At 39.6% G+C, this 23662-nt stretch overlaps 1 protein-coding gene and 1 long non-coding RNA gene across 6 annotated transcripts in view; one reads left to right on the top strand and one right to left on the bottom strand.

Moving 5' to 3' along the window:
• Nucleotides 1–420: 420 nt before the first annotated feature.
• LOC107202923 lies at nucleotides 421–21725 on the bottom strand. 3 transcript variants are annotated; one of them, XR_004497006.1, is made up of 8 exons: nucleotides 21383–21725; nucleotides 17452–17516; nucleotides 15368–16814; nucleotides 14582–14648; nucleotides 14405–14477; nucleotides 9527–9630; nucleotides 9252–9426; nucleotides 2229–3119 (listed from the first exon to the last, which is right to left on the bottom strand). It is a non-coding gene; the product is annotated as an uncharacterized LOC107202923 (long non-coding RNA). The 3 variants fall into 3 exon arrangements; XR_001520919.3 differs by lacking the exon at nucleotides 2229–3119 and adding an exon at nucleotides 421–1293 and having other exon boundaries at nucleotides 14582–16814; XR_001520920.3 differs by having other exon boundaries at nucleotides 14582–16814.
• The window catches only part of RAP1GDS1 (Rap1 GTPase-GDP dissociation stimulator 1), an 89912-nt gene continuing 68039 nt past the window's right edge, over nucleotides 1790–23662 (top strand). For 2 of the 3 annotated variants that reach the window (XM_015623969.3, XM_015623970.3), the window contains exon 1: nucleotides 1790–1998. In XM_015623969.3, the coding sequence (XP_015479455.1) occupies nucleotides 1995–1998 (4 nt within the window). In that variant the 5' untranslated portion in view covers nucleotides 1790–1994. The remainder of the gene's footprint in view (nucleotides 1999–23662) is intronic. The other variant, XM_015623971.3, reaches the window with a different exon arrangement.

Below are 23662 nucleotides of genomic sequence, written 5' to 3' on the forward strand. Positions count from 1 at the left end.
ACATGTAAGTAAACTAGAGAAACTTGAGCATTTTAATGTTTTTCCAATTTATCTTAGGTGGGATTTATCCCACATGAAATAATATGTGGAATATCTCTTCCATGATCCCTCAAAGACAGATCAGTAAGAACTTCAATGCCTTTCCCCCCAGACAAACAGAGGATACATTTGGGACACAGTTATTAAGTAAAAGCAAAATTTATTGCTGAGTGAAAGAAATAAAGAGGTAAAAACATAGAACAAAGATAGAATTTCAGACAAGGTTTGAAAATACAGGAAAGAAGAAAAAAATACAGCTTTTCACCACTTAGACTCATTTAAGAAGCCCTGTGGGTTTTTTGAATTAGATAAACCCTGCAGTTAAAAACTCAACATGTTCTGGTTTGAATTTTCTGCAGTCTCAGTGCAATGAAAACAGTAACAAAACTGGTTGTGTTGTCTAGCATTATAAAACATACTAATTTTCAGCATCAGTTGATCACAAAATTACATATCTTCAGTGTCAAGTTCTGCATACTGGGACAGTGGTTAACCCTGCTGAAGTCAACTACAAAATTCCGCTATTTCCTAAGAAAAGAGGTGGTGAATAATAGGGCTACACCAAAGTAAATGGATAAACCCCAACATGTTCAGTCTGTACTCTGCAGAAAGACTGATGAATTATTCTTTGCTTGTCACATCACACTGCCCTTTTACAGGCATGAAAGCTCCTGGGACGTGTTCCAGAGAGGAAATCCCTGGCAGCTGCTGACTGCTGGTGAGAGGGACTACTGGTGTCATTTGTGAAGCCACTGTGGGGGATGATTCAACTACAACTTCTTTTTTGCATCACTCATCAGAATTGTCCTTGGCCTATCCATTTTTACACAGCAAGCAAACCCCTTTTATCATGCTCTGTGTTCCTACTCTATTTAATCATACTTTAGGATTTACTCAGGTAAAACCATGAATGCATAACCATGGGAAGATTTGGAAAATGCCACAAAAGCTACTCAATTCAACATCTCCTTGCCCCTCAAATGTTTCCCACTGAAAATGCTATGAGCACTGTAACAGCAAACAGTTTCTTATTGTTCTACACTTTACAGATACTGAACACTCGAGGGCAGAGAGGAATTGGGACCACTGAACACAGACATTCGTTTTCTTGTTAAAAATGCCTTCCACACAGAACTACTTCGTGCCTTTTTTCAGTTTCGGGTATGAAACCTGTCAAGTTGTTTCAGCAAAACGTGCAGCACTTGAACATCACTTGCCGCTTCCTCCGCTGATCCTTTTCCTCACCCAGACCACCTAAAGAAAAAAAAATCCAAACAAAACCAATCCTTATCCATCCAGCATAATCCCCTCCTTCTTGGAAAACGCTTTTTCTTTTAGTACATATCATTAAATATGAACTAAAAAACGGCGAGCGCCGTGTTTAAACCACCCCGCGTTCTCCGCGGACCGAGGAAGGGCGCACAGCGGCGGTGGCGCGGGGATGCGCGGGGATGTGAGGGGATGCGCGGGGATGTGAGGGGATGTGCGGGGATGTGAGGGGGAGCACCACACCGCACCCGCGCTCTCTCCGTCTCCGGCAGCCGCCTCCAGGAGCCGGCGGGCGGCCCCACCCCAGCCCGTGTAACAAAGGAGGCCCGAGGGGCGGCAGCCGGAGCTGCGAGCGGACCCGCCCCGCCGCCGCCTCCTCCCCAGCCGGGGGCGCTGCCGCCGGCCCCGCGCCGCCTCCTCTCTCTCTGCACGGCTCCCGCCCTTCCCCGGCGGCGGCTGTCGGCGGCGGCTCGGTGCGGCCGGGCGGGCGGGCTGTCGGGCGGGGTGTCTCCCGGCCGTGCCCGGATGTGCTGCCCTGACTCATAGCCCGCCGCACGCAGGCTCCGCGCCGCGCCCCGCTCCGCGCACACGCCTCCCGCGCCTCCCTCCGCGCCGGCGGAGAGGCGGCGGCTGCAGGAGCAGCAGCAGCGGCAGCAGCAGGAGCTGGAGGAGGCCGCGGCGGCACCATGGGTAAGTCGCCCCGGCCCCGCGCCGTGCAGCCCCTGCCGCCGCCCCTCCGCCCCGGGAGGCCGCCGCCCGCTCGGCTCCGGCGGGCGGGAAGAGGTGGCCGGTGCAACTTTGCCATCGGCCGCCTCCCTAGCGGTGCCAGGGCGGGGGCTCCGGGCTCCGCCGAGCCCCCCCCGGCTCCGCCGGCGCTGCCGCGGCCGCTGCCCGGCCCCTGCGGCGCAAAGTTTCCGCGGCTGCCGCCGCCCGCCGGCTGCGCCCGGCCCGGGAGCTCCCGCACGGCACTGGCGGAGCCGGGGCTGCGGCCGGGGTTAGGGGGAGGAACAACTGCCCGGCTGCCAAGGGGGGCTCGGAGAGAGGAGTTATGTAAGGCACCCCCAGGACGCTTTCCCAGGTAGTGTTTGCATAATGGAGCTAAGTTGGAGTAGCACGTTTAGATTGTTTTGTAATCTCTGCTCATTGTTTGAGGAAGGCAAGGGTCCTCGTATTTCTCCGTCTTTTAGAGCGTTAATCGTGCCTGGAAATGCAGCCATGTTACCTCTCCCTTTTTTGTATGAAGATTATAAATTAAGTAGTTTCACGCTGATTGACACTTGTGTGGAGTGCCCAACAAATGCCACACGAGACCAGGAAGCGTGGTATTTGGGTTTTCTTAACAGAGCTGCTCATGAATTTCTCTAGCCTTCTTCATCCTCTTGCACAAAGCTACAGCTCTCCCTGTATGAAGCGGCCACCATAAAAACAGATTTTCCAGAAATCTGGCTGTATTGTAGATCCTAGGGATGGGTAGGAGGTGCCCACGTTGAGCTGCCAAAGCCCCAGCCAGTATGCCAGACGTGATGATGGGATCAAGGTTGCAGGTCCAGAGGGTGAGGAACTATGGTTCACAAGCAGGCTAAGGCAGCTCCTGAATTCGGCTCGGGTATTTGACATCAGCACTTCCTGTGGCCTTAGGTTTATCAGTAGTTTCTTTGCAGATCACATGCATCTTTCACTTTTAACTAGAAGTTTCCATGGAAGGAAGCTGTTGCTGTGCCCCAGTTTTTCTGGTTGTGAGATGAGGTTAAATAGTTATTTAACTTCTTTAAAGCAGTGGAAAAGCTTCAGAGAATCACACAATCTAGAAGCTGCCAGGGTGAGACATGAGGAATAACTGTCAGATTTCATCAGAGTTAAGTTAAACTCCAATAATATAGTGAAGATCTCTTTCTCATGAGGGTTGAAAGGGCAAAATACTAAAATTTAATTTGCCTGTGCTTCCTGTCTCCATTCAAAAAGTAAGACTATTAATCTTATCATTCTGGTCAAAGTCTAGCTATTTTGGCTTCCAAAAATAGTAACTTCAGGGCATCAGCTAAAACCTGCTCAGAAAAGCTGGTGCAGAATGAGCACATAACTCCTTTTTAGAGGAAACTACACTTCAGTTGCAGGCAAGTTTGTAAACAGCTTGAGAATCTGCTACAAAATCTTGCTGCCAAAGTAAGACTAGTTATAATTATTTTCAAGGAGACTGAAATAACTTGCCTGTAGACTCTGTCAGCACCTGTCCATAATTGCCTAGAGAGATTGCTTGTGAAAATGCTGAGGAAGGGTATTTTTGGGGGGGCTTTTTCTGTTCTTCACATATCAGGGTCTGATTCCAGTGTGTCTAAAGTCAAAGCAAACTGTAAGTGGCCTCTGCAGCAGTTCTTGTGAGTGGCAAAGATTGAAATCAGTTTCACCTTGGCTGACAACTGTAATGACTTTTCCTGTCTTAAGATCTGTGTTTAAGCTTATACAGTCAATGCAGTAGATTCCCTCATTCAGGTTATAGCTTTCTTTTTGGTAACACATAGCATAAAAGCTGAAAATCCTTAGAATTAAACCAAGGATGAACTTGTTCTTCCAATGGCTTTTATATCTTTCCAGAGATCGTGCTCAACAAACAAGTGTTTGTGGCAGAGAATGCTAAGTGATATCTTGCATTTAAATATACGGTCTTTTCAGTATTTATGAAGGTTGGCATAGTACTAACTGGTTTGTATACTAAAGATATAACATGGAAGCCCAAGAAGATATATTCTAAGTCAAATCAAAATATTTCTGTAGTTAAAAATACTTGTTACACGTATGTGAATCTGCCTTATCTCTACTGTATAGAAATTTGTCTTCTGCTGCACTGTTTCCATGTGTGTGTTCCTCTGAAGATATTACCATGGCAGTTGTTTCCTCCTGAGGGGTTGCTCTTTCCTCTCACTAACACTGGTTCTTTCCAAAATTGTAACTTCTGATGTTTGCATTTAAGGTTTGTAGAGCTGTGCCTGAGTTAGAGTGTGAACACTATTCAGCTTCTGGATTTGAGAGATAGGTGGCCTTAAGTAGAGCTGGCAGAGAACTCTGAATACTTTTAGGTGATGTGTGCACCACCACTACTTTATTTCTTTTGTTATTAAAAAAACTTGCAAGGCTTTTACTTTTCAGTTACTAATGTAATGCTTTAGTTTCACCATGAAGGGTCCCTTTCCTCAGTCAATTCTTGTTTTTAACCTCAAAAAACACAACTGGTAAACTCATGCAATCACACTGTATCCAAGAAAATATTTCCATTTTAGAGTGACTGATGGTGGTTATTGTATGCAGGCTGCAATTATTCCTCAGGTGAAAATTAATTAAATAAAATATTAAATAAAAAAATAAATAAACATTAGGAACTTTGTTACAATTTAACCACTCAGCAGTAATCCATTGAGCCCAAAAGATTGAAAAACACCACATGAGGGTTTGTATGCAGAATACAAATACAGGATACAGTTGTTTTCACGGCACTTATCACTTTGTTTGAAGTGTTAGTTACAGTATGTAATACTGAAAGTTCATAAAAATGTTCTTCCATTTTGAGAGTCCTGGTCTTGTTAGCAGGAAATGGAAGGCAGCCTCTGCTCAGACTTGGGTGTTTAGTTGGACAACAAACTGCGTAAGCAGCCTGCTAGGCTCTCTTTACAATACCTAGTGTTAAAGGCTCAGTGACAAAATATGCAAGATTCTCAGTCTGTAATGTAGATGGATTTGTTTTAGTACTGTCCATTTAGTTGTCAGAACAAAGATTTGTATTACTGCTCTCCTCCCAGATATACTCAATTTTCTCTTCCATTTTCCCTGAAGCATTAGCACATGCAACCAGCCTGGTGGTTGTGAAACACCGAATTCAAACTGAACCACAGAGCAGGGTGTAACAAACCATTGCCTGTCTTCACGATGGTGGTTCATGAAATAGAGGAGACAGGAGGATGTAAAGCTTCAGGCATGGCTGTGTCCAGTTTTACTTTTGGGAAGATAGAGTAAACCAACCTGCTTTTGATCAAAAAAATATAATCAGTAGCTTCAGATGAGATAAATGAAAATTATTGGGAAAAAATCTTCCATCTTGAGCTCTTTTGCTAGTTTTCTTACACGAAATGCAAATCTGACAAGAGTTATGTCAATTGCACAAACAGATAATTTGTCATTCTTTTAAAGTTTTTGCTAAAACTATCAGACTTTTAACACCACCAGCATATTAGTTCTAGCCAGCCAGAATACACCAGTTTAAGCCAGTATAAAGGGCTGTTAGCATTTTTGAAAAAATGAGGCTACTTTTGATAAAAGTCTTCTCTTTTATCAAACATAAAGAGAGAAGAAACTGCTTTTAGGCTGCATCTCTTGCTTCAATAATATTTCTTGAAGTGTGCTTTTAAAGCAGGCAGAAAGGTTAGGTTACTTCTGAGTGACCTTCTTTAATGAATAACTGTTCCCATGCTCAGGCCAGTATTTGTGATCTTCTGTTACTATGCGAGTCTGAAACCAACCATTTTTGTCTTTAGCTTTAGGTTAAAGGCTTCATTCACAAGTATATTTCCTGAGAACAGAAGATGAGTTAGTTTCAGAAGCCTGTGAGGAACGTCTGGCTTTTGTAGCATCAAACTGAAAGAGGAAAGGGCAGAAGAACAGCTGAAACCTGAAGGAAACAAAAGCAGTAATAATGGAAATGAGAAAGCTACCAAGACAAGAATAGAAGGGAACAAAAATCCCTTAAGGGAAATGCATGAAGGGAGAGAAATACTAGAACTAAAGATGGATGAATGGAACAACAGAGGACAGAAACAGGAGGAAGAACGAGTTCTACTCTATATCCCTCCCCAACATATAAGGGGAATAGCTAGGATAATGTCAATAAAATCAGATAATTATTACTTTTTTTTTTTTAATATAGTATGAATTGTATGCTCCTGACAGTCATTGAGAAGACTCATTATAGTTTTCCATCTTTCTCAAGTAAAGTTGAATTATTTCTGGAAGTTCTCAATATTTAATTATATATAAATATGTAAAATAAAAAGAAGATTAGCATAAACAAGTATTCAAAAAAAGGGAAAATAATGTCATTGCTGTTTGACAGGAGAGAAGGCTATGGAGATTACTCTGTCAAGGCATCGGTCAAGGAAGTTGATTGCTATCCCTTCTTAACTCTGTCACAGGATGAAGTTCATGTTTTAGGATAAAGTGACATTAGACAGTGACCTAGTTACTTATGTAAGAGAAAACCCACTTTTCACTGCTGACTGGTCCACCTGGGTCTGTTCACTGCTGTGCTGGAGAAAATGAGCATTCCTGCTGTCTTGATAGTGTTGAAGGCATTAAATTTCAATGCTAACTTGTTTCCAGATTAAAATAGATTAGAACTACATCTAAGCTTCTGGAAATTAGGTGTCTTGAAATGTTAATATGTGTTGTGCAGCTAATGGAGAAGTTTTTCTAATGGTGGTTTGAATTTTAATTAGACAAGGAGCTTTTCCTACGAAGGGATTTTATAAGTAGCGGATTTCACTTCAAGGACAGTCTCTCAGGACCTCTTTTTGTTAAATATGGTATAGAAAATTGTTTCTATCTACAGATTTTATTATAATGGCAACCAAATGAAATTTGTTTTGGTAGAGTAAAATGGTAGTTAAAAGCCCTATATTTCTGAATGTTGAAGTTCCTTTTAGTACAAAAGCATAGCTGATGTGTATTAGAATTTGTGTGCTCCAGATATGCCTAATAGAATTTGTAAAACCCTCTGGAACAAGTGGCTGTGGTTCAAGGAGCCTCAAAGCTGTGCACAGAGCCTGACGACGTTTGTTCAGCTGGAGAGCTGCACGGCTCTGGCTTAGGGAGCTTTGAAGTTGTGCAGAAACCCTGGTGATCTCATGTGGTTCTTAAGATATAGTTCAAGTAGATTACAGAGTTGGCAGGTGCCCAGAAGAATTTGTCAAATCTATAAACCAGATAACTGCTGCTCATTTTATCTCCAGGTGGAGGACAGAATTTAGTGCATGATGCTTTGGGACTTGCAAATAATTACAGCATGCCTAAACTGTCCAAGTGTAAATGTGCACAGGCAAGGCATGTGTCTTAGAAATATCTCTGACCTGAAGAACTTTCAGATATAGCTACACAAATTATGATAAGTGTCAGGGAAAAAACGTGTGTATGTCTGAAGTAGTTGAAATTATAATATGGATAAATTGACAGTGTGGATGCATGTATAAAGTTGTGTTAAAATTTGCAGTTTAAAATAAATGGAATGCTTTCATTATTTCTAGGTCAGACAAATGTATTATAAAAATCGCATTTACTCATTTAAAAATCAGGGGAAATAAGTGTTTTTTTTAATTCACACTTTTGCAAAGGAAATTCTTTTAGTGATCCACTTCAACAGTAGCTCCCATTTCCTTCACATCTAACAACTCTTAAAAACTCACTGCCTCCTAGTTGTGTACTACAGAAACATCAGGAGGCATTTGTCAGTTCTGAGCTTTTATCAAAACACTGAACTATTCATTGTTTTAGTGATAACTCAGGGAGGTTCGTGAAAGTTAATCAGTGCTTGAATTCAGCCGTCGGTTCCATCCACTGGTACTTAACAGCCTGACAGACACAATGATTTTGAAGACATACAAAATTTATGTATCATTCGAATTTTTTGTTGACCCTTGCTATCAGTTGACAAGTCTTTTCAGTATCTGATTAAATCCAGTTAATCAAATACTTAAATTCACATGGTGAATAGCAGCTTTTTTTTCAGAGTCCTGTCTGTGCTCTGCAAAAGTATTTGGGAGTAGGACTGGACAGAGAGATGGAGATAAGAAGTCTGGGATTGAAGGAGGAAAGCACCTAAGCATTATAGGATGGAGGATGTGTTGAGGATTGAACAAAACCCTTTAGAAATTTGTCAGGGCTGCTAGTGAGCCTGTGGGGTACAGACCTGTGCTGTCACCTCTGAGGAGGTGACAGCTCAGCATCTCCTGGTAGTCTTGAGTTCTTCTTTCCACTGTCAGTTGCTTGTACATTTATGGCCATCACGATGTACTAGCATGGAGCATCAAGGCACAAAACCTGCAGTTGAAAACCCTGTCCTTTCTGCCTTCTTTACCTTTCAATAATTGCCTTTACCTCTAGAACACATCAGTCCAGAAAGAACACTGTGTACAGCAGAGTACTCAACTTTCTCTCATCCTGTCTTCTGTACATTGGAGGTCTAAACTCGGAGGAGAGCTCTTACACTCGGCACGTGACAAAATCTGTTCCCTTTTGCCCTTGATTATACCCAGGCTAGGAACTAAAATTGTACCATATGGATTAATTCTATGAATGGAAACTGAAAATGCTGCTAGCCTAGGTCTTTTACATAAATATCAGAATCAGGCAACATGAACATCTGCAAGCCTTTGTAATCTCTAGGGTGAGTGAAGTGTTTGGCTGGGGAGCTCTGCCTGTTGCTGAGGGTGCCTTGCTCTCCAGCAGTTGGGAACTCCTCTTGGGAGCAAATTTAGAAATGCTTCCTGTCTTTGATGTTGGATATCAAGTCATTGGATGTGACAGTCCAATGACTTTAATTAGACTATTTTAACTTTCCTAGCCTTAAATGCAACATTACAAGTACATGCCACTATTTACAGAACTGGTAGCATCCCTTCTCCTTGCTTTAGCCTTACTAAGTTTGTTCCCATATTCCTTTCCTGTGGAGAAATCCCATCATGTTCACTGTCAACAGCACCCAGTACCCTGCAGGCAGAGCTTGAGTTCCACACTGCCAAATAGCTGCTTTTGCTACATGAAGGCCTTGGAATGATTCCTTAAATCAAAATGCTGTTTTATCTTGACAGCAGGAACAAAGCATGGGAAGAGAAAAGGGTTTTAAAACCAAATTGTACACATCTTTCTTATCTAAATCTTCCCTGTCCACAGGATGTTTAACTTACCCCTCCTGGGACTTTGGAGGAGGACTGACTGAAGTCAGTCTTCTGAGTCTGCTGTATTGATGATAGCATCTTCTGTATCTGACCGCTTCCTTCAGCAGTCATTCAGTGTGTTCTGTGGACATCACTGGTCATGGTAGAACTTTGTTGTTTAAATACCCAAGACACCCTGTGTGAACTCCAGTGAGCAAGTTAAGAGAAAATGCAGTGAGTGAATGTGACCATCGAGAGGAGTGGCAGCAGCAGTGTAGCAGTTATGTGGCATTTTCATACTTAACTGTTCTCTCTTTTCTTCCTTCTCCCTCAAGTGGCTGGGAGCCACAATTTTCCCTTCTTCCTCTTCCTGGCTTGTGTTGAACTGATTTAGTATCAGGGTGTTGTTCTGTGGGAGGAAAAAAAGGACAACCAGAACAGAAAACCAGTCTGTGAACACATTTGTTGTAAAAATGTCTGGTACAATCAAATTAAATTAGAAATCCACTAATATACTTTATACAAATACAAATTTGCTCTCATCCTGCAAAGCTTGTCAGGCTTTCTTACCCATTTCTCTGTGAAGCTCAGGGAAAATATATAGTCATGCTGGCTTCTGCCATATGGAATTACAGAAAAAGCAGGGAAGCATTGGTGACTGAGAGAAAGAGGAAGAACATGTACATAAGGAGTTGCTGGCAGGAATCGAGTAGGTTTTGGGGGGCAAGAGGGTTTGGCTCTTCGTTTTTGTAAGCTTTTGCAATGAAAATCCCATCACTCATTTACAGCAAGACAGTGCCTCAGTTGAATCAAAGATAGTAATCAGTACATTTGTGTGCAGTAGTGCCCAAAATACAGTGTACACTTTCCAGGCAAAGCCCACATATCTCTGTCTGGTGATACAATGTATTTATTCAGTTCTTTTCTAGTTTGCCTAATACTCCTTTTTTACATTTTTGTACACTCTTTTCACAGCTTCCCTATTCCTTCAGACTTCTGGGCAATTTTATTGCCCAGTTTTCTACATCTTCTCCCAGCTACCTATTCTTTTCCATCTTCTCTCCCATCTCACATCAGGTTCTTTCTTTATTAGACAAATGCATGACAGCTTCTTTTACCATATATACCCTTTTCACCATCTTTGTTAGGGAAAGAATTGAAAAACGGGTGCTCAGTTTTGTAATTTCAAGAGCTTTGAAGTGTTTTGGGGGTTTTTTTTATGTACTTGGTTTAAATATCAAGTAATTTACAACCAGCTTAAAATCATGCCTAACTTACAATAGGTGACAATATATGAAAGAATGTATTTGTAGGAAAGGAATTGTACAGAATTGAGCCCTATTTGTGTAAATGCTATTTCTCCAGCATTCCTGCACCCCCACAAAGCCCACACAGAATACCACTGAAGTCATTGGGCTCCTGCTTTTTTGACTTGGCTGTGCTACAGCTTAAACTGTCCTGTTTTGGTGAAAGCATGTAAAATGGCATGGATCACTCCACCCTTTCATGGTATAGTAATATTGGCTCCCCAGTTTGTGCAGGTAGGGGAGGAAGGCAGACATTGGGCTGATTTTGACCATCAGAAACACTTTTAACATGTCTTCTATTCCTAGATATGGTGCTATACTAATACATAGCCTCTGAAGGAACTTGCTAAATGAAGAAAGAGCTCTATTTGATGATAGAGAAAACAATTTGGTAAACTTGATTTTTCTTTCAAATTGATGGAAGTATGTAGTTTATATAATTTGTTATATCAAAGAAGAAACCAATTTAACATGGAGATCATCAAGTTAGAACATCCTCTTGTAAAAGGAACAGTAAGCACAGTGCCACAGGCTATTAATTTACATACAGTGACCTTTGTTCTATCTTGTAGCAGCATAGAGAAAAAGGAATTACTGCATTTTCAGAATGAAATTCACTTTGTAGCCATTAGGTGATAGCTTTTGACACTTTCTGATATTCCCAGAAAATGTTGGGAATTTCTCTATGAAAGACTTTTATATGTTATGCTTCTAATCGCCCATGCATTAGTTTGGACACTTACTTCTCTGAAGGCAAGAATGGTGGAAACAGACAAAAAGCAATTCAGTATAGATTTCTTTGGAATGCAACTTCATCCCAGATACGATCTGAAATGTTTGCTTATCTTTATGAAGGTCACAACTTCTCCCTTTACAAGGTATCACAGTTCTTTTTTTCTGCTGTTGAGAATAAGGTAGAATTTGAGACTTCTCACATAGTCTATAGAAGAAACTGGTAGAGTTCTCTTGTAAACATAAAATTTGAGTTCAGTGCATGCACCCAGCTCAAAACAGATGGCTGGAGAGAGAAATGCCCTAGATAATGCAGCACTTCAGTTAAGCAAGGGATGGCCTGGTTTACATTTTCTTTTTTTTTTCTTTAAATTGATACTAAATAGGCTTTCTGATAAAAAGCAGCAGTTGTGGACTACTGGATTGTTTTTAGCCTACTTTTAGCTCCTCCACTTCTGAACAGTTTTCTGTACTTCAGTGATCACAACAGTGAGGTATCTCTTGGAAGTGAGCATACCTAGCAACTGCTTTATTTCTGAAATCAGAAGTCATTATCAACAAAACAGCATCTTTGGCTGTGCATAAAGAATTTGCTGGATTTTGGAAAGCTGGTCAATAGGCATATTTTAAAAATTACTTAGTTTTGGCAGGTTTCTTGAAACACAAGGCTTTTTCTGCTTGACCCTTTATATTTTTTTTAAAGTATGTAAATGAGCCTATTATTTTTTTCCCATCACCAGAACTTTATTTTTTACAATCCAAAATATGTTGAGGAGCCTGTTTCCAGATTAAGATTAGACTTTTTTGGGGCAGAGATGTAAATTAGATCAAGGAGAAGATATCAAACTTGAAAACTCATAAATTCTTGCAAGCCCCTGATTTTTTTTAATTTCTTTTAGCTCCCTGACTTCTTGCAAGAGCAGCTTTATAACAAAAAGGCCTCTTCTGAGTTTGGTCACAATTTGGAATGAAAATACTTATGTTTTAACAACATTTGTTTTAGCACTCACTTGTCAGCCTCTCAAAGAACAACCAGAATGAGACTTTGAAGTCCACTGTGGTGTTGTGTTTATGTAACAGATTCTGAACCACTTGGGCTTTGCCCATGTAGCATGTGTTGGACTTGGGTTACATTCTAATTTTCCAAGGCTCTGTTCAAGTCCAGAAGCCCAGTTCTGCTTGTTTAGGTGAGCATACTGTTCTGCTCTGTATCTGAGGAACTAACTTGTTCCCAGAATTCAGCATATCATCTGAATATTTTCAATCTAGATGTTTCTGCTGCTTCATCTAATGGAATCTAAGGATAATGTAAAACCATCAGACAAAAAAGTGTGGTTGCTTTGACATGAAAGATCTGCGTGCTCAACACAGCTTATAAAGAGGCACTGAGGCATTAATTTAATGAAAGTAAAACTTATATTCAGTGCTGAGACACGACTTCTTTAAATTGAATACAGAAAACTATCAAATGACAGGTTTACGTGTGTGCTGTAGGCTTAAGTGACGCTCACTGTATTGCAATGCCTTAAATGACCTGCTTGCAGAGCATTTAGAAAAGGTAATCTGTTGAAACCAGCTTTGCTGCTGAAACCTCAGTGAAGTCAGATTGTAGCCTCAGTTCCCCATTGCCCTGTATTGTGCATAAAGAGGCTGCAGATTTGATTTAAGATGGTATTTGGGCCCAAATTGTAGCTTTTATATTCTGTCTGAGCATATATGACCAATAAGATAATGGGTAATTAAGTGATGCATAATAAAATGATGCTCTTAGTGCCTTCAGATTTGAGATGGCTTGTCTAAGTTTTATGTTTAAATACTCCTCATGGTTTCATAGAATGAATGGCTTTATAATCTACAGGGGTAGACAGAGGGTTTTTTTGCAGTGACTCACATCTGTGGAAGCCAGAAAAAGTTGCAGATGTTTAGTACGCTGGAGAATTTGTGGCATGGGGAAATTAGTTATATTCTCAAATGACAAGTCAGTTCAGTGTATCATGCTTTCAGATGAAGATGAGACAGAATTCTCATGTCTTAGAGAGAAAATGTAGACATACCAGCAAAGGATGACAAACGGTTGCTGAAAAGATAAGAGAAATCAGCTCTGTCTTAAAAAAAAAATGTCCTCTGAAGAGGTAGCTATAAACATTAATTCATCTGAATAATCTTCTAATTGTAAGAGTGAAGATATTGTTTAATTGTGTAAAAAGTGAAGCAGGTAAGTAAAACCAAACTTAAATTTAAATTTGTTTCTTTAAAAAAGGGGAAACAGCAAGACCAAGACATTGGATTGTAAAAAGTTGTCCTCCTTTCTACTCCTGTTCTCTTGCAGGATTTAGTTAACCTATTGCAAAAGGTTGTGATTGTCCCAGATGGGGAAACAGAAATTAAGTGAAAACTAGATTTTTACCTTGAACTCTGAAATGTGAAAGTAAACAAGTGACATAACAAATGAAAGGCAGGCCATGAAAAAGAAATATTAGTTTGATACATGTGAAAACATTTGTTACGAAAATGTGATTTTTTAGTGTGACATTGCATAAGTAACAGAGAGTTCAATAGAGATTGTGCAAAATGTGTCACAATGACAGCTAGAGGTTAACTCGGCATTTTCAAAGGCCTGTGTTCAGACCAAAACTCGTTATTCACTTCAAAATACAAAGTTTCTAGATGCTATTTCATTATATATGCATCACCTCCTAACAATTAATAAGCTGTGAGGTTCCTAACTGCTTGCTTTAATAGGAATGTGGAGAGTTAATACACTTTTGCAGCTCTACTAGTAAACTGTTCAATAGCCTCTGTTGTACTTATGTTCCATTTGTGTCATGTATACTGTCATCTCACAAATTCTGAGGGTTTCTTTTTTTAAACCTAAATTCACATTTTTAATGAATTCTTTTTCTTTTCAAAGATAAAAATAATTAATAATCTCTCCTCAATATTAAAATATTGTAACAAATGAAGTTTCATTCAAACTCCTTTTATTTTACCTTTACAACTGAAGACTGCAGTGAAAGGGAGTCCGTCTTTCCTGTTCTTCAAAACTGTGCTTAGACCATTCTGAGGCAATATGAAAGACTTGCCAAGTCAAGCTAATTTTACATCATAGTCACCAAGTTGCTTTTTCCTAGTAGTAAGACTTACCTTGCATGGTATTTCACAATCACAGTCTATCTTCACATATATGGGAGTTCCAGCAGTACCAAAACTGCATACACTGTTGAGTAAATATAATAAATGAATCATAATAAAAATGTTACACTAAAAATTAACATACTGTTAGCAAGTGAAATGAAATAATTTTAGATGTAAAAGGAGTACTTTTTACTTGTGTTTGAGACCTTTTCTTCATGAGCCCCAACCTGCTACCTGTTTTGTAGATCAAAACCTGTTTGGAAAGAAAAGAAAAAGTTCTATTAAATGGAAGTTAGATAGCAGGAATAGTCAGATGAGGAATTTTCTAATCTGTGCTCTGCTAATTTTTAGAGGGACCAAGCAGTTACATTTGTGACACAGCAAGACTTGGGTCTGCCTGTGTGTCCTGCTTGAAGACACTGTTGTAGAAACAGTGAAGGTATTTTGAGATGAAATTTGAAACAGGTTCATGGTATCATAGAAGAAATACAGAACCATAATTTGGAAGGATTTTGAGGTGGTTGAACCAGGTCAGCTATGACTTTGTGCAGCTACTGCTTGAAGGCTCTGTAGTTTCTGTAACATCCCTGCAGGCAGTTCCAGGCTTTCCCCTTAGCGTCCTCTTTGCCAGACTAAAGAGGCTCCCAAGCTCTTACACATCATGAGTTGTGGGAATATGACCATTTTGATAGTTCTGCCCTGTTTTTCAGTGTCCTTCATCTGGGACATAAGGAACCAGACACAGAATTGTGGGAGACACAAATCCTTGCAAGCATCAAGCAGAGCCTCAATGTGCTGGTCACACTGCTAATGCAGCCAATTTACAGTTTGCTTTGTTTACTTTGGGAACATGCTGCTGCCTCATGTTTTATTTGGCATCCCCTGTAACCTCTGGGTCTTTACAGCAGTGTGTTCCCAACCTGCACTGGTGCTTGGGGTTATTCTGCCATAGCTGCAGAACTTGACACTTACCCCTGTTGAACTTGAGGAGGTTTCTGTTGATCCAGTCCCCAGGTTGCTGGAGAGTGCCTCTGAACTCCCCTTTGGTATGTCAGCTGTTCCTCCAAATTCAGTGGTGTTTGCAAAGATTACAAATGTGTATCTGCCTTTAGGCTATAATAGTGTCAAGCACAAACTGCATACTCAAATCTGCTGTTCAGCCAGTCTGAATAGGGCTGGCAGATTTATGTTGGACTTCTTGATAATAGTAAAGCAATGATGAACCCTCCATGACTGTGACTCCCGGAAAATTAAAGTTTAATTATTTATTATCTACAAAATACAAAAACTATTTATTTATTAAGGATAGTTAAACTCTGTATACTTGAAAAATTGCCTAGGAGTGTTGGCTGATTACTACAAGTAACTGTGCCTTGTACTGACCACAGTTACAAGTAAACACAAGTTACTGCAAGTTAATGCAGGTGGATAGAGGATGGCAAACCTTTGTCTGTACACACCCAACAGACTTAATTCTGCAGAATCACACTGGGGATGAAAGACAGATTATCAGGTGTAGCCTAAATTGGATTTCAGCTTTTTCTGTGCTACGTTACTTATTTAGCTGATGAGAAATGCATTCAGATTGACTTGCAGTAGCATTTAATGGGAAACCAAAGGGTCCAGATCTCCCAGTCATTCTATGAAAGCCCTAGTGAGCTCTCACCCTGTCTACATGTTGTTGATGTAATCTTTTTGGATTTTAGTACAGCTTTCAGTGCTCTTCCTATGATGTGACCATATTCCTTTGCAGCAGAGCAGGGGAGAGTGCATACCTTGAGCCTTCTCTGATGTGAAATATGATGAACCAGAGCAGTACTAACAAGCTCTCCCAAGTCCCACGTTTTAGTCATACCTGCAGTTTGTCTGTCATCGGCCATATCTGTATTAATTAGAGAGGTAAAAGACCCAAATTAGGTTCATTTATCCCAACAAGTTGTGGTTTTACTTGTGTAATAGTACTAATATATTTTTTCAGCTTCAGTAATAAATTTTTGGCAACTTGGAGGAGAAGGAAGTTTTTCCAAGATAGATTAATCTATCCTTGTAAAGTTACTTGGTAGCATCTTCCAGTTTTTATCTTTCTAGAGCACCTATGGTGTTGATCTGTAGGACAATCAAAAGTTCTGCTCAACCAGATCAGAAGATAGTTCCTTTTGACAGAGCCATTTAATACTTCTCTAGTGGGACATAACTGGACTGTTTTGCAGGAGATTATCACAGAAGACAAACTTCAGGATGAAAGGATGGTGGTGAGCCGATGTGGTCCTGGGATATTTTAGATTTTTCAGCACTAGTAGTTTTCAGTTCCCTCTCTCTGAGCTTTCTGTACCCATTTCTGTGGAGGACTCTGGCTCTGGTTACACATGGAAGTGCTGACGCAGAGTTGAAGAGTGCTTAGTCTGAGAAGGTCTGATACCTAGATGAGATACAGAAGGAGCTAAGTGTGTCCTTGTGCTGGATTTATAGCAGATTTGAAATTATCAACAGTAACCAAACTAATATTCATTGTGCCCAGCTGTTTGGTTCAAAGGGACCTGAGGAAGGAGAAATATACTTTTTGTATCTTGTTCTTATAGCTGAATTACCATTTTTCCTGATAAATACTGCTTTAAGGATCAATTGCTTACTGTATTAGTTAATAACATTCAATAACATTCTATATGATGCTTTTATGTGTTAATAAAATGGAGAGGAAGAATATTTCACCTGATAATGTACTTTCAAATTTTTATTCTTATATGCAGCTTCTGGGAGTAAATAGGATATGTCCAGCAACAGAGCTGCTTTGCTCTGTGCCTGCTGATACAGAAACATCCTTTTCTTTTATTAATTTCATTAAAATATCAGCATATCTACAGTAGTTAAAATTGACATACCTTTTGGCTTGTGCATGATCCACACATGAAGTCCATGAAATGTCTCTAAACTTTACCCCATAATGTGTGACAACTTCTGAGCTATTGTTTTCTTTATTTCCCCTTTCTTCCACTTTCAAAGGAATTGCATGAGTGAACAAAAAGTTTTAGAAGAAAGAAAACAATCACAAAACTTACTAGGAGAGAGATTGTTTCCTCAACTGTGGTCCTTTTGTGGCTGGCATCTGTGGGAGTTGTATCTGCTGAACAAGAGTAATTTCCTTGGTAAAAACACTATAAATAAAAAGAAGATATAGAAAGGACTGTGCTGTTCCTTAATGTTGGTGCAAGATGCAAGTGGAGGATGGCCTAGGGCACTGTTGAAGTTGTATTGACAGACCATTGCAAAGATATTTAGTGCCTCTTGATTATTTACCAGTCCATAAATAAGTGCACTCAGTTATGCCAAAGGCTGCAACATCCTTATTTACATGCAGGGGCTGGTCAGGAATTGCCTCAAAAGCAATGCTGGGTTTTGAATTCTGTTCTTTGAAGTATCACTGCTTCTTTCGTTCCTGTTGGAAAAAGGACTGGCAGCTGATCAGTCCTCCTAAGAGTCTGTATAAAATAAATTCCATGAATATCCTGGAATATTGCAGGATTCTTTATAGATGCCTGGTTAGGGGCAGACTGCATTTTGCATATGCTCTGAATTTTAGGTGCTGGTTTCCAATGTGGCATTCAGAAACCTGAGCCAAGAGTTCTGGCTGTGTAAATAAAAAGTGCTCGGAGAGTCCAGAATAGGATGAACTACCAAGCTCAGCAGGAAATCACCCTTAATTAATATGCATGCCATTTTCTGATCAGCATGATTTCTGCCTTAAGCCCAGGGCTTGAAATTTTTTCTCAGAGCTGGATGCCTGCATGTTTTCTAAGAAACTTTGAAACCTTTTTCTTTTCAAATGCAAATGTAGGAGGAGGCATAAGTGGGTTTCCAACTTTGCCTTCCTTGGGGCAGGCACACGTTTATGCAGGAGGGCGCTGCAGAAGTCCAAGCTTTTCCTCTGCCTGAAATTGAAGCTGTACCCTCAAACTGACCAGGATGTAACACCCAATAGTGATATGTGCTCATAGTGTGTTAGATAAGGCGTATTTTCTAAAGCTGAAGTTTCAACACTTTTTTCCTGTGACTACTCATTTGTTTTATGCAATGACTGTTTCATTTAGATTTATAGAATTGGTTGCGTTGGAAGGGACATCAAAGGTTATCTAGTTCCAAGCCCTCTGCCATGGGCAGGGACACTTTTCACTAGAATAGGTTGCTCAAGCCCCATCCAATATAAAATATGTCTCAAAAGTAGAAGTAAGAGGTGTTTCAGTCCTCACATGAAAAATACAAAAATCTGACTTGAGTATGTTTTGGAGAAATTTTATTGAAATCCTTTCAGGTAGAGGATAGCATTTGGTTCATTTTTATGTTCACACTAATGTGCAAAAGGCATTTTCACATTTTTGCCATGTGCTTTGTATTGGATTCTTTGATATAGGGCACATTGGAAGCAGGGTCTAGAAGAGCCATACCCTCAGAGATACCTATAGTAATATATGAATTTGGTTAATAAGCTGCCTGAGAGAGCTAAGAGAGTTCTGCATTTGGGCTTAAACTAAATGCTTGTGGAACTTGAAAGAAGGTAACATTTCTCCAGAATCTAGTGTCTGGTAAAAGAATCCTTGGGAGGCAGGCTTCCTACAGTCTTCTCTGCATATAAACTTGATTTTTTTCCTCCCCTGTGATTTAAGGATCAGTCAAGATCTTCATGGTCATCAGAAGGATAAACGTCTCTGAGAGTACAGTGGGCATTTTGAACTGGGGACACAGCATGCGTGACCGTATCGAGTTGACACAGATCCTTGCATCCCTTGTGAAATGTATCCCAAGGACTGTTTGTACTTCCCATCTGCCCTTCATCCTTGAGACCTGCAGACTGTGTGCAGAACCTGACCCCTTTCAGTTTCTGTCAATATTACTCTTTACCTAGTCTGAGGGATGGTTATTAAGCAGTGAAAGCAAAGCACTCCTCCACTTTGCACACAGTCAGATCCTGCTTGTGGGGGTAGCAAATTACTTGCAGTTTAATCTAGTGAGTGGCATTTTGCAGAATTTTTTTTGTCTTTAAAATATATATTTCTTTTTGAAAAGAAAAGAAGTCTTGCTTGCCTTTTTTATTGAGCTTCATGTAAATATATATCTCTTGCGAGAATTCACTTGTTGTTTGGGATGTTGCCCAAGCACACTTGATTGAATGGGAGATTAATAGTTTACTTAAGAGTCCTGAGATTTAAGACAGAAAGAAGCCCTTTCTTTAGGAGATTTTTTCCCCCTGATTTGTACTGTCATATTTTTTTTCTCCAAAACCATATTTTCAGTGCATACCTATTGCAGAGGTCATTCATTCAAATGTTCATCACAGTTTTTTGAAGTAATACTTGAGGACTGTAACATTCAGATTGTGATTTACCCAGCTGTGCCCATATACTGTAATGTGCTGCCTCAGAACATCAGGATCATGTTTACTGCATTGTCCCTCTTGTATGAATTTTACTAAATAAAGCTCTTAAAGGCTGTGCAGAGGCTAATGATCACTTGTAACTACAGCAGTGCAGAATTCTTATTGGGGTTTTGGAAATCTTTATTTAAAATAGGGTTATATTGAGCAGTTTGTGCACCACTTTAGTTTTGCCATCTGATTCTGCAGTTTTATGTCAGTCTTATGTGAAGACACATGTTGAATCCTTTTCCTTTCGAGAGGGTCTGAACTGACCCTATCACTGCAGTGTTTTTATCAGTGCTCTGCATCCTGTGTATTCCTAGGTGGAAACAAATAACTGCACTAATAGGCAACTATTTATCACTAGAGGGATTAACCACAGATGTCTGCTAATCTTAGTAATACCAGGTTTAAAGCCATACATGATATCTATAAAAGCAAACTAAAAACTCTAGGGTACATTTTGGCCCTAAAAGCTTATAGCCGAATGATGCTGACAGTGTAGCCTATAATTTGTGATATGTGGGCACCACAATCTGCCTACAAAGTACATATTGTTGGTTTCAGACCATTTTAGTAATTTTTGCTGAACTGCTAAATTGAAGGATTGGTGGCATTTCACCAGCCAAGAAGCAAGGATTTCCAAAATTGACTTAATTTCCTCTGTGTCCTTCGCTAACATTAGAGAATACTAAAAGCCTTTTTCTCCAAGGCGTGAGAAGACTGTCACATGTCTATTGGCCCCTCTGTGGTCAAAGGGAATTTTTAAATTACAAGGCTTAACAGTACTGTGTTTAGGTGGCAAGGTGCATTTTTATTTGATAGTCTTTCCTGCTCAGATTTTCTCCTTGGGACAAAAATATGAAAGTAACATTAGGTAGAATAATACATGTAAGCAAGTACTTAAAACCATAAGAGTGTTCAATTGTAAGACATTTGTAGATGAAGGGTTTAGAGGCAACTAACCCTTTGCAACTAATCTGTTTCTTAGAAACTTTAACTGAAAACCTAATAATAACACAAATGGCAGGTCACTTCCATTAGGAACTTACTTGTACACGCTCATCAAATTCAAACAGTATATTTTCAGAGTTAAAAACTTTCATGCATGGTTTATAATTATCATGAAGCTTGTAATTAAAAGTAGGGACCTCTTGGGTAGTTTTGGGGAAAAATAAATAAAACCAAATTAAATGCAAATTTTTAAGTCCTCTGAGAACAGCATGAATCACCATTAAATCTTTGTATCTAAGCAATATGTACCCTTTGGAACATCATTGTTAAATCCCCCAGTCTGACAAGATGCAGAGGCTGCAATTCAGCCTTCTGCTGGGATAGAGAACTGGGGGAAAACTGTATGTTTCCATAAAAAGATAGCTGCAGGGATGAGTGTAGTAGATCAGCTGGTTTAGGATATGTATCTTGTCAAGAAGGAAAATGGAACTTGCATGAGTGTTGTTGCATAACAGAATGCCTTATGCCTTTTTAATTAGGAGCTGCTAATCTAATTTAATTGCTACCTTTCTTAATTTGTTTTATATTTGTTTTTCTACATTAAAAGTAAAAGAATACAAAATTACCTTTATAATTATATCAGGGTAAATACTACTTTCCTTGTTGAGATTTCACTGGACTGTTGTGTGAGCCCCCAGGCTTTTCAATATCTGGTATCTGTTCCGTGTCAGACATCAGAGCAGAGGGCTGTTTCAGCACCAAGACACTGTGGTAGCAGATGCCACAGAGAAACTCAAGTTGATAGCTGGACCAGGAGAAAGCAGGTTGCTAGAGTGTTCTGATCAACCTTGAATTTAAAATGAGTTGCTTGAAGACCCAACAAACAAGACCCTTTCTTTGCCTGGAAAAGGACTAGGAAATTCCAGTTATTAACTTACAAAAATATTAGATCTCACACCAGGAGTACAAAAGCAGATTCCATAAATTTTGTTTCAATTACATCTTCATTTAAGGTGCCGAGTTACCTTTAAAAATGTAGCACTAAACAAAACAAAAATATAGCACACAGACTTATGTGTATGGAAACATCATTATGTTCTGTTATTGGATCTATAATAGTCTTTCCTTAAATCTTCACAGCTTTTCCTAGATTAGTCTCTATTTTCCACTGCTCAGATCCATTTTATTTTCTGTAGTAGATTGCTCTTTGGGTTCTAATCATATGTTATAGCTTTGAAGATTGGAGTAGATGGTTTTAAGTAAGTCCAAAGTAAAGAACTGAAAGAGAATGCCAAAGACAAGATCTTTCTACTCAGATCCTTTCCAAAACTTCATTTGATTGAATTGCCCACAATTTAGTTAAAACAACAGTAAAAATACTGTGTTTTTACAGGTTTATTCCCTTTATTATCTCACTGTATGTCAGGACCTTAGAGTTTATGCAGATGTATAAGACTACTCAGTTACCCATCAATAAACAGTGACAGAATCAACCCTTACCTGTATATAGTGAGTGCCTATCCTACAGAGATTTAAGATACAAATCGATTCCCTTAACTTAAAGAATCTAGACTTGATTCAGTTAAAAGATGTTGAGGGATATGAATGAGGAGAAAACAACTAGTTGTAACTGAAATAGCATTCTTGTCTGACTGGATTTCTTGCATCCCAGACAGTTGATCCTCAGGCTGAGAGTCTGGTGGGCCATTCAGTGTAGCTTCACCTGTCCCTTTTGGCTCAGTGTTACGCAAAAGTGGATGACCAACATCACCCCTGCAAGACTTGCAACATTTTGAAACCTCCCTGATAATCTGGCTATGGCAATGATTGTGGAAGGCAATAGAGGAGGCCAAGCAAACTCACTGTTACGTGTTAATGGTTTGCACAGCCTCATCACATGGACTAATAGCTTCACACAGAAAATGAAGTCATTGATGGCATCACCTAATACAGCCTCCTGTGCCCAAGCTGGGTAACTTTGAAGCTGGATCAGGTCACTCAGAAGATTTTTTTATTTTTTTTTTTTGATGGGGAGTGGGTCTGGTTTTTTTTTTTTTGCAATTTTGATTTTCCAATACAAATTTGAATATGAATTACAGTGTGAAATTTATTTTTCTGTATTAAATACACATATTTTATCACAATGTCAAGAGAATAAATCTAGAACTGATTTTGGCACTAAGAGATATACGGATAATATACACCAAGAATAGTCTCCATCTGCTGCTGAAGTCTCTCTCATTGCCAAGACTGGTTCTTGGGATTCCTTTCCCTTGGAAGATTTTTGTCAGTGAACATTTCTTTAACTTGCTGTCTACTGAGACTTCAGCTCCCTGTCCCCTACTCCCATTCTGTTGGCTCTGAGCAGGTTGAGCAGATTCTTACTATGTTTGCAGTTTTAGAAAAACCAGTTTTCACTTTTGCTTTCTATTTGCCTAATAAGGAACTTGAAGTAGCAGTAGACTGAACAATCTTAAATGTTAGGAAAAAATGTATAACCCAAGCAACACTCCAAAGCAGAACCTCAGCAGTTTACTTTCAAGGTTAGTTTCATGATTGCATACAAGTAAACTTGTTAGAACCTAGCCATCTGTATGCTATTAGGTGCATATTTGACAAAAAAAAAGGTAAATAAAAAAGCTGTCAAATGACTCTTGAACATTCAAACAGCTTAAAAGCTCTTTGTGTGGTAATGTTGGCACAGCTCCTAAGTGACCAGATGGAATTTTATTAACAGCCAACAGGACAAGGGCTGAGATTTTGTATCTTAACTTACTATTTTTGAAACGCTTGTAGAGGATGTGTCAGAAAGCTTGATGTACTTTCATACTACGCAAAATTACACATATACCTTCCCTTAATGCAAAGATGAAGACTGCTTTGGAGGTTGTCATTTCTGTGGGGTA

Source organism: Parus major, chromosome 4, assembly GCF_001522545.3.
Source record: "Parus major isolate Abel chromosome 4, Parus_major1.1, whole genome shotgun sequence".
Lineage (NCBI taxonomy): Eukaryota > Metazoa > Chordata > Aves > Passeriformes > Paridae > Parus > Parus major.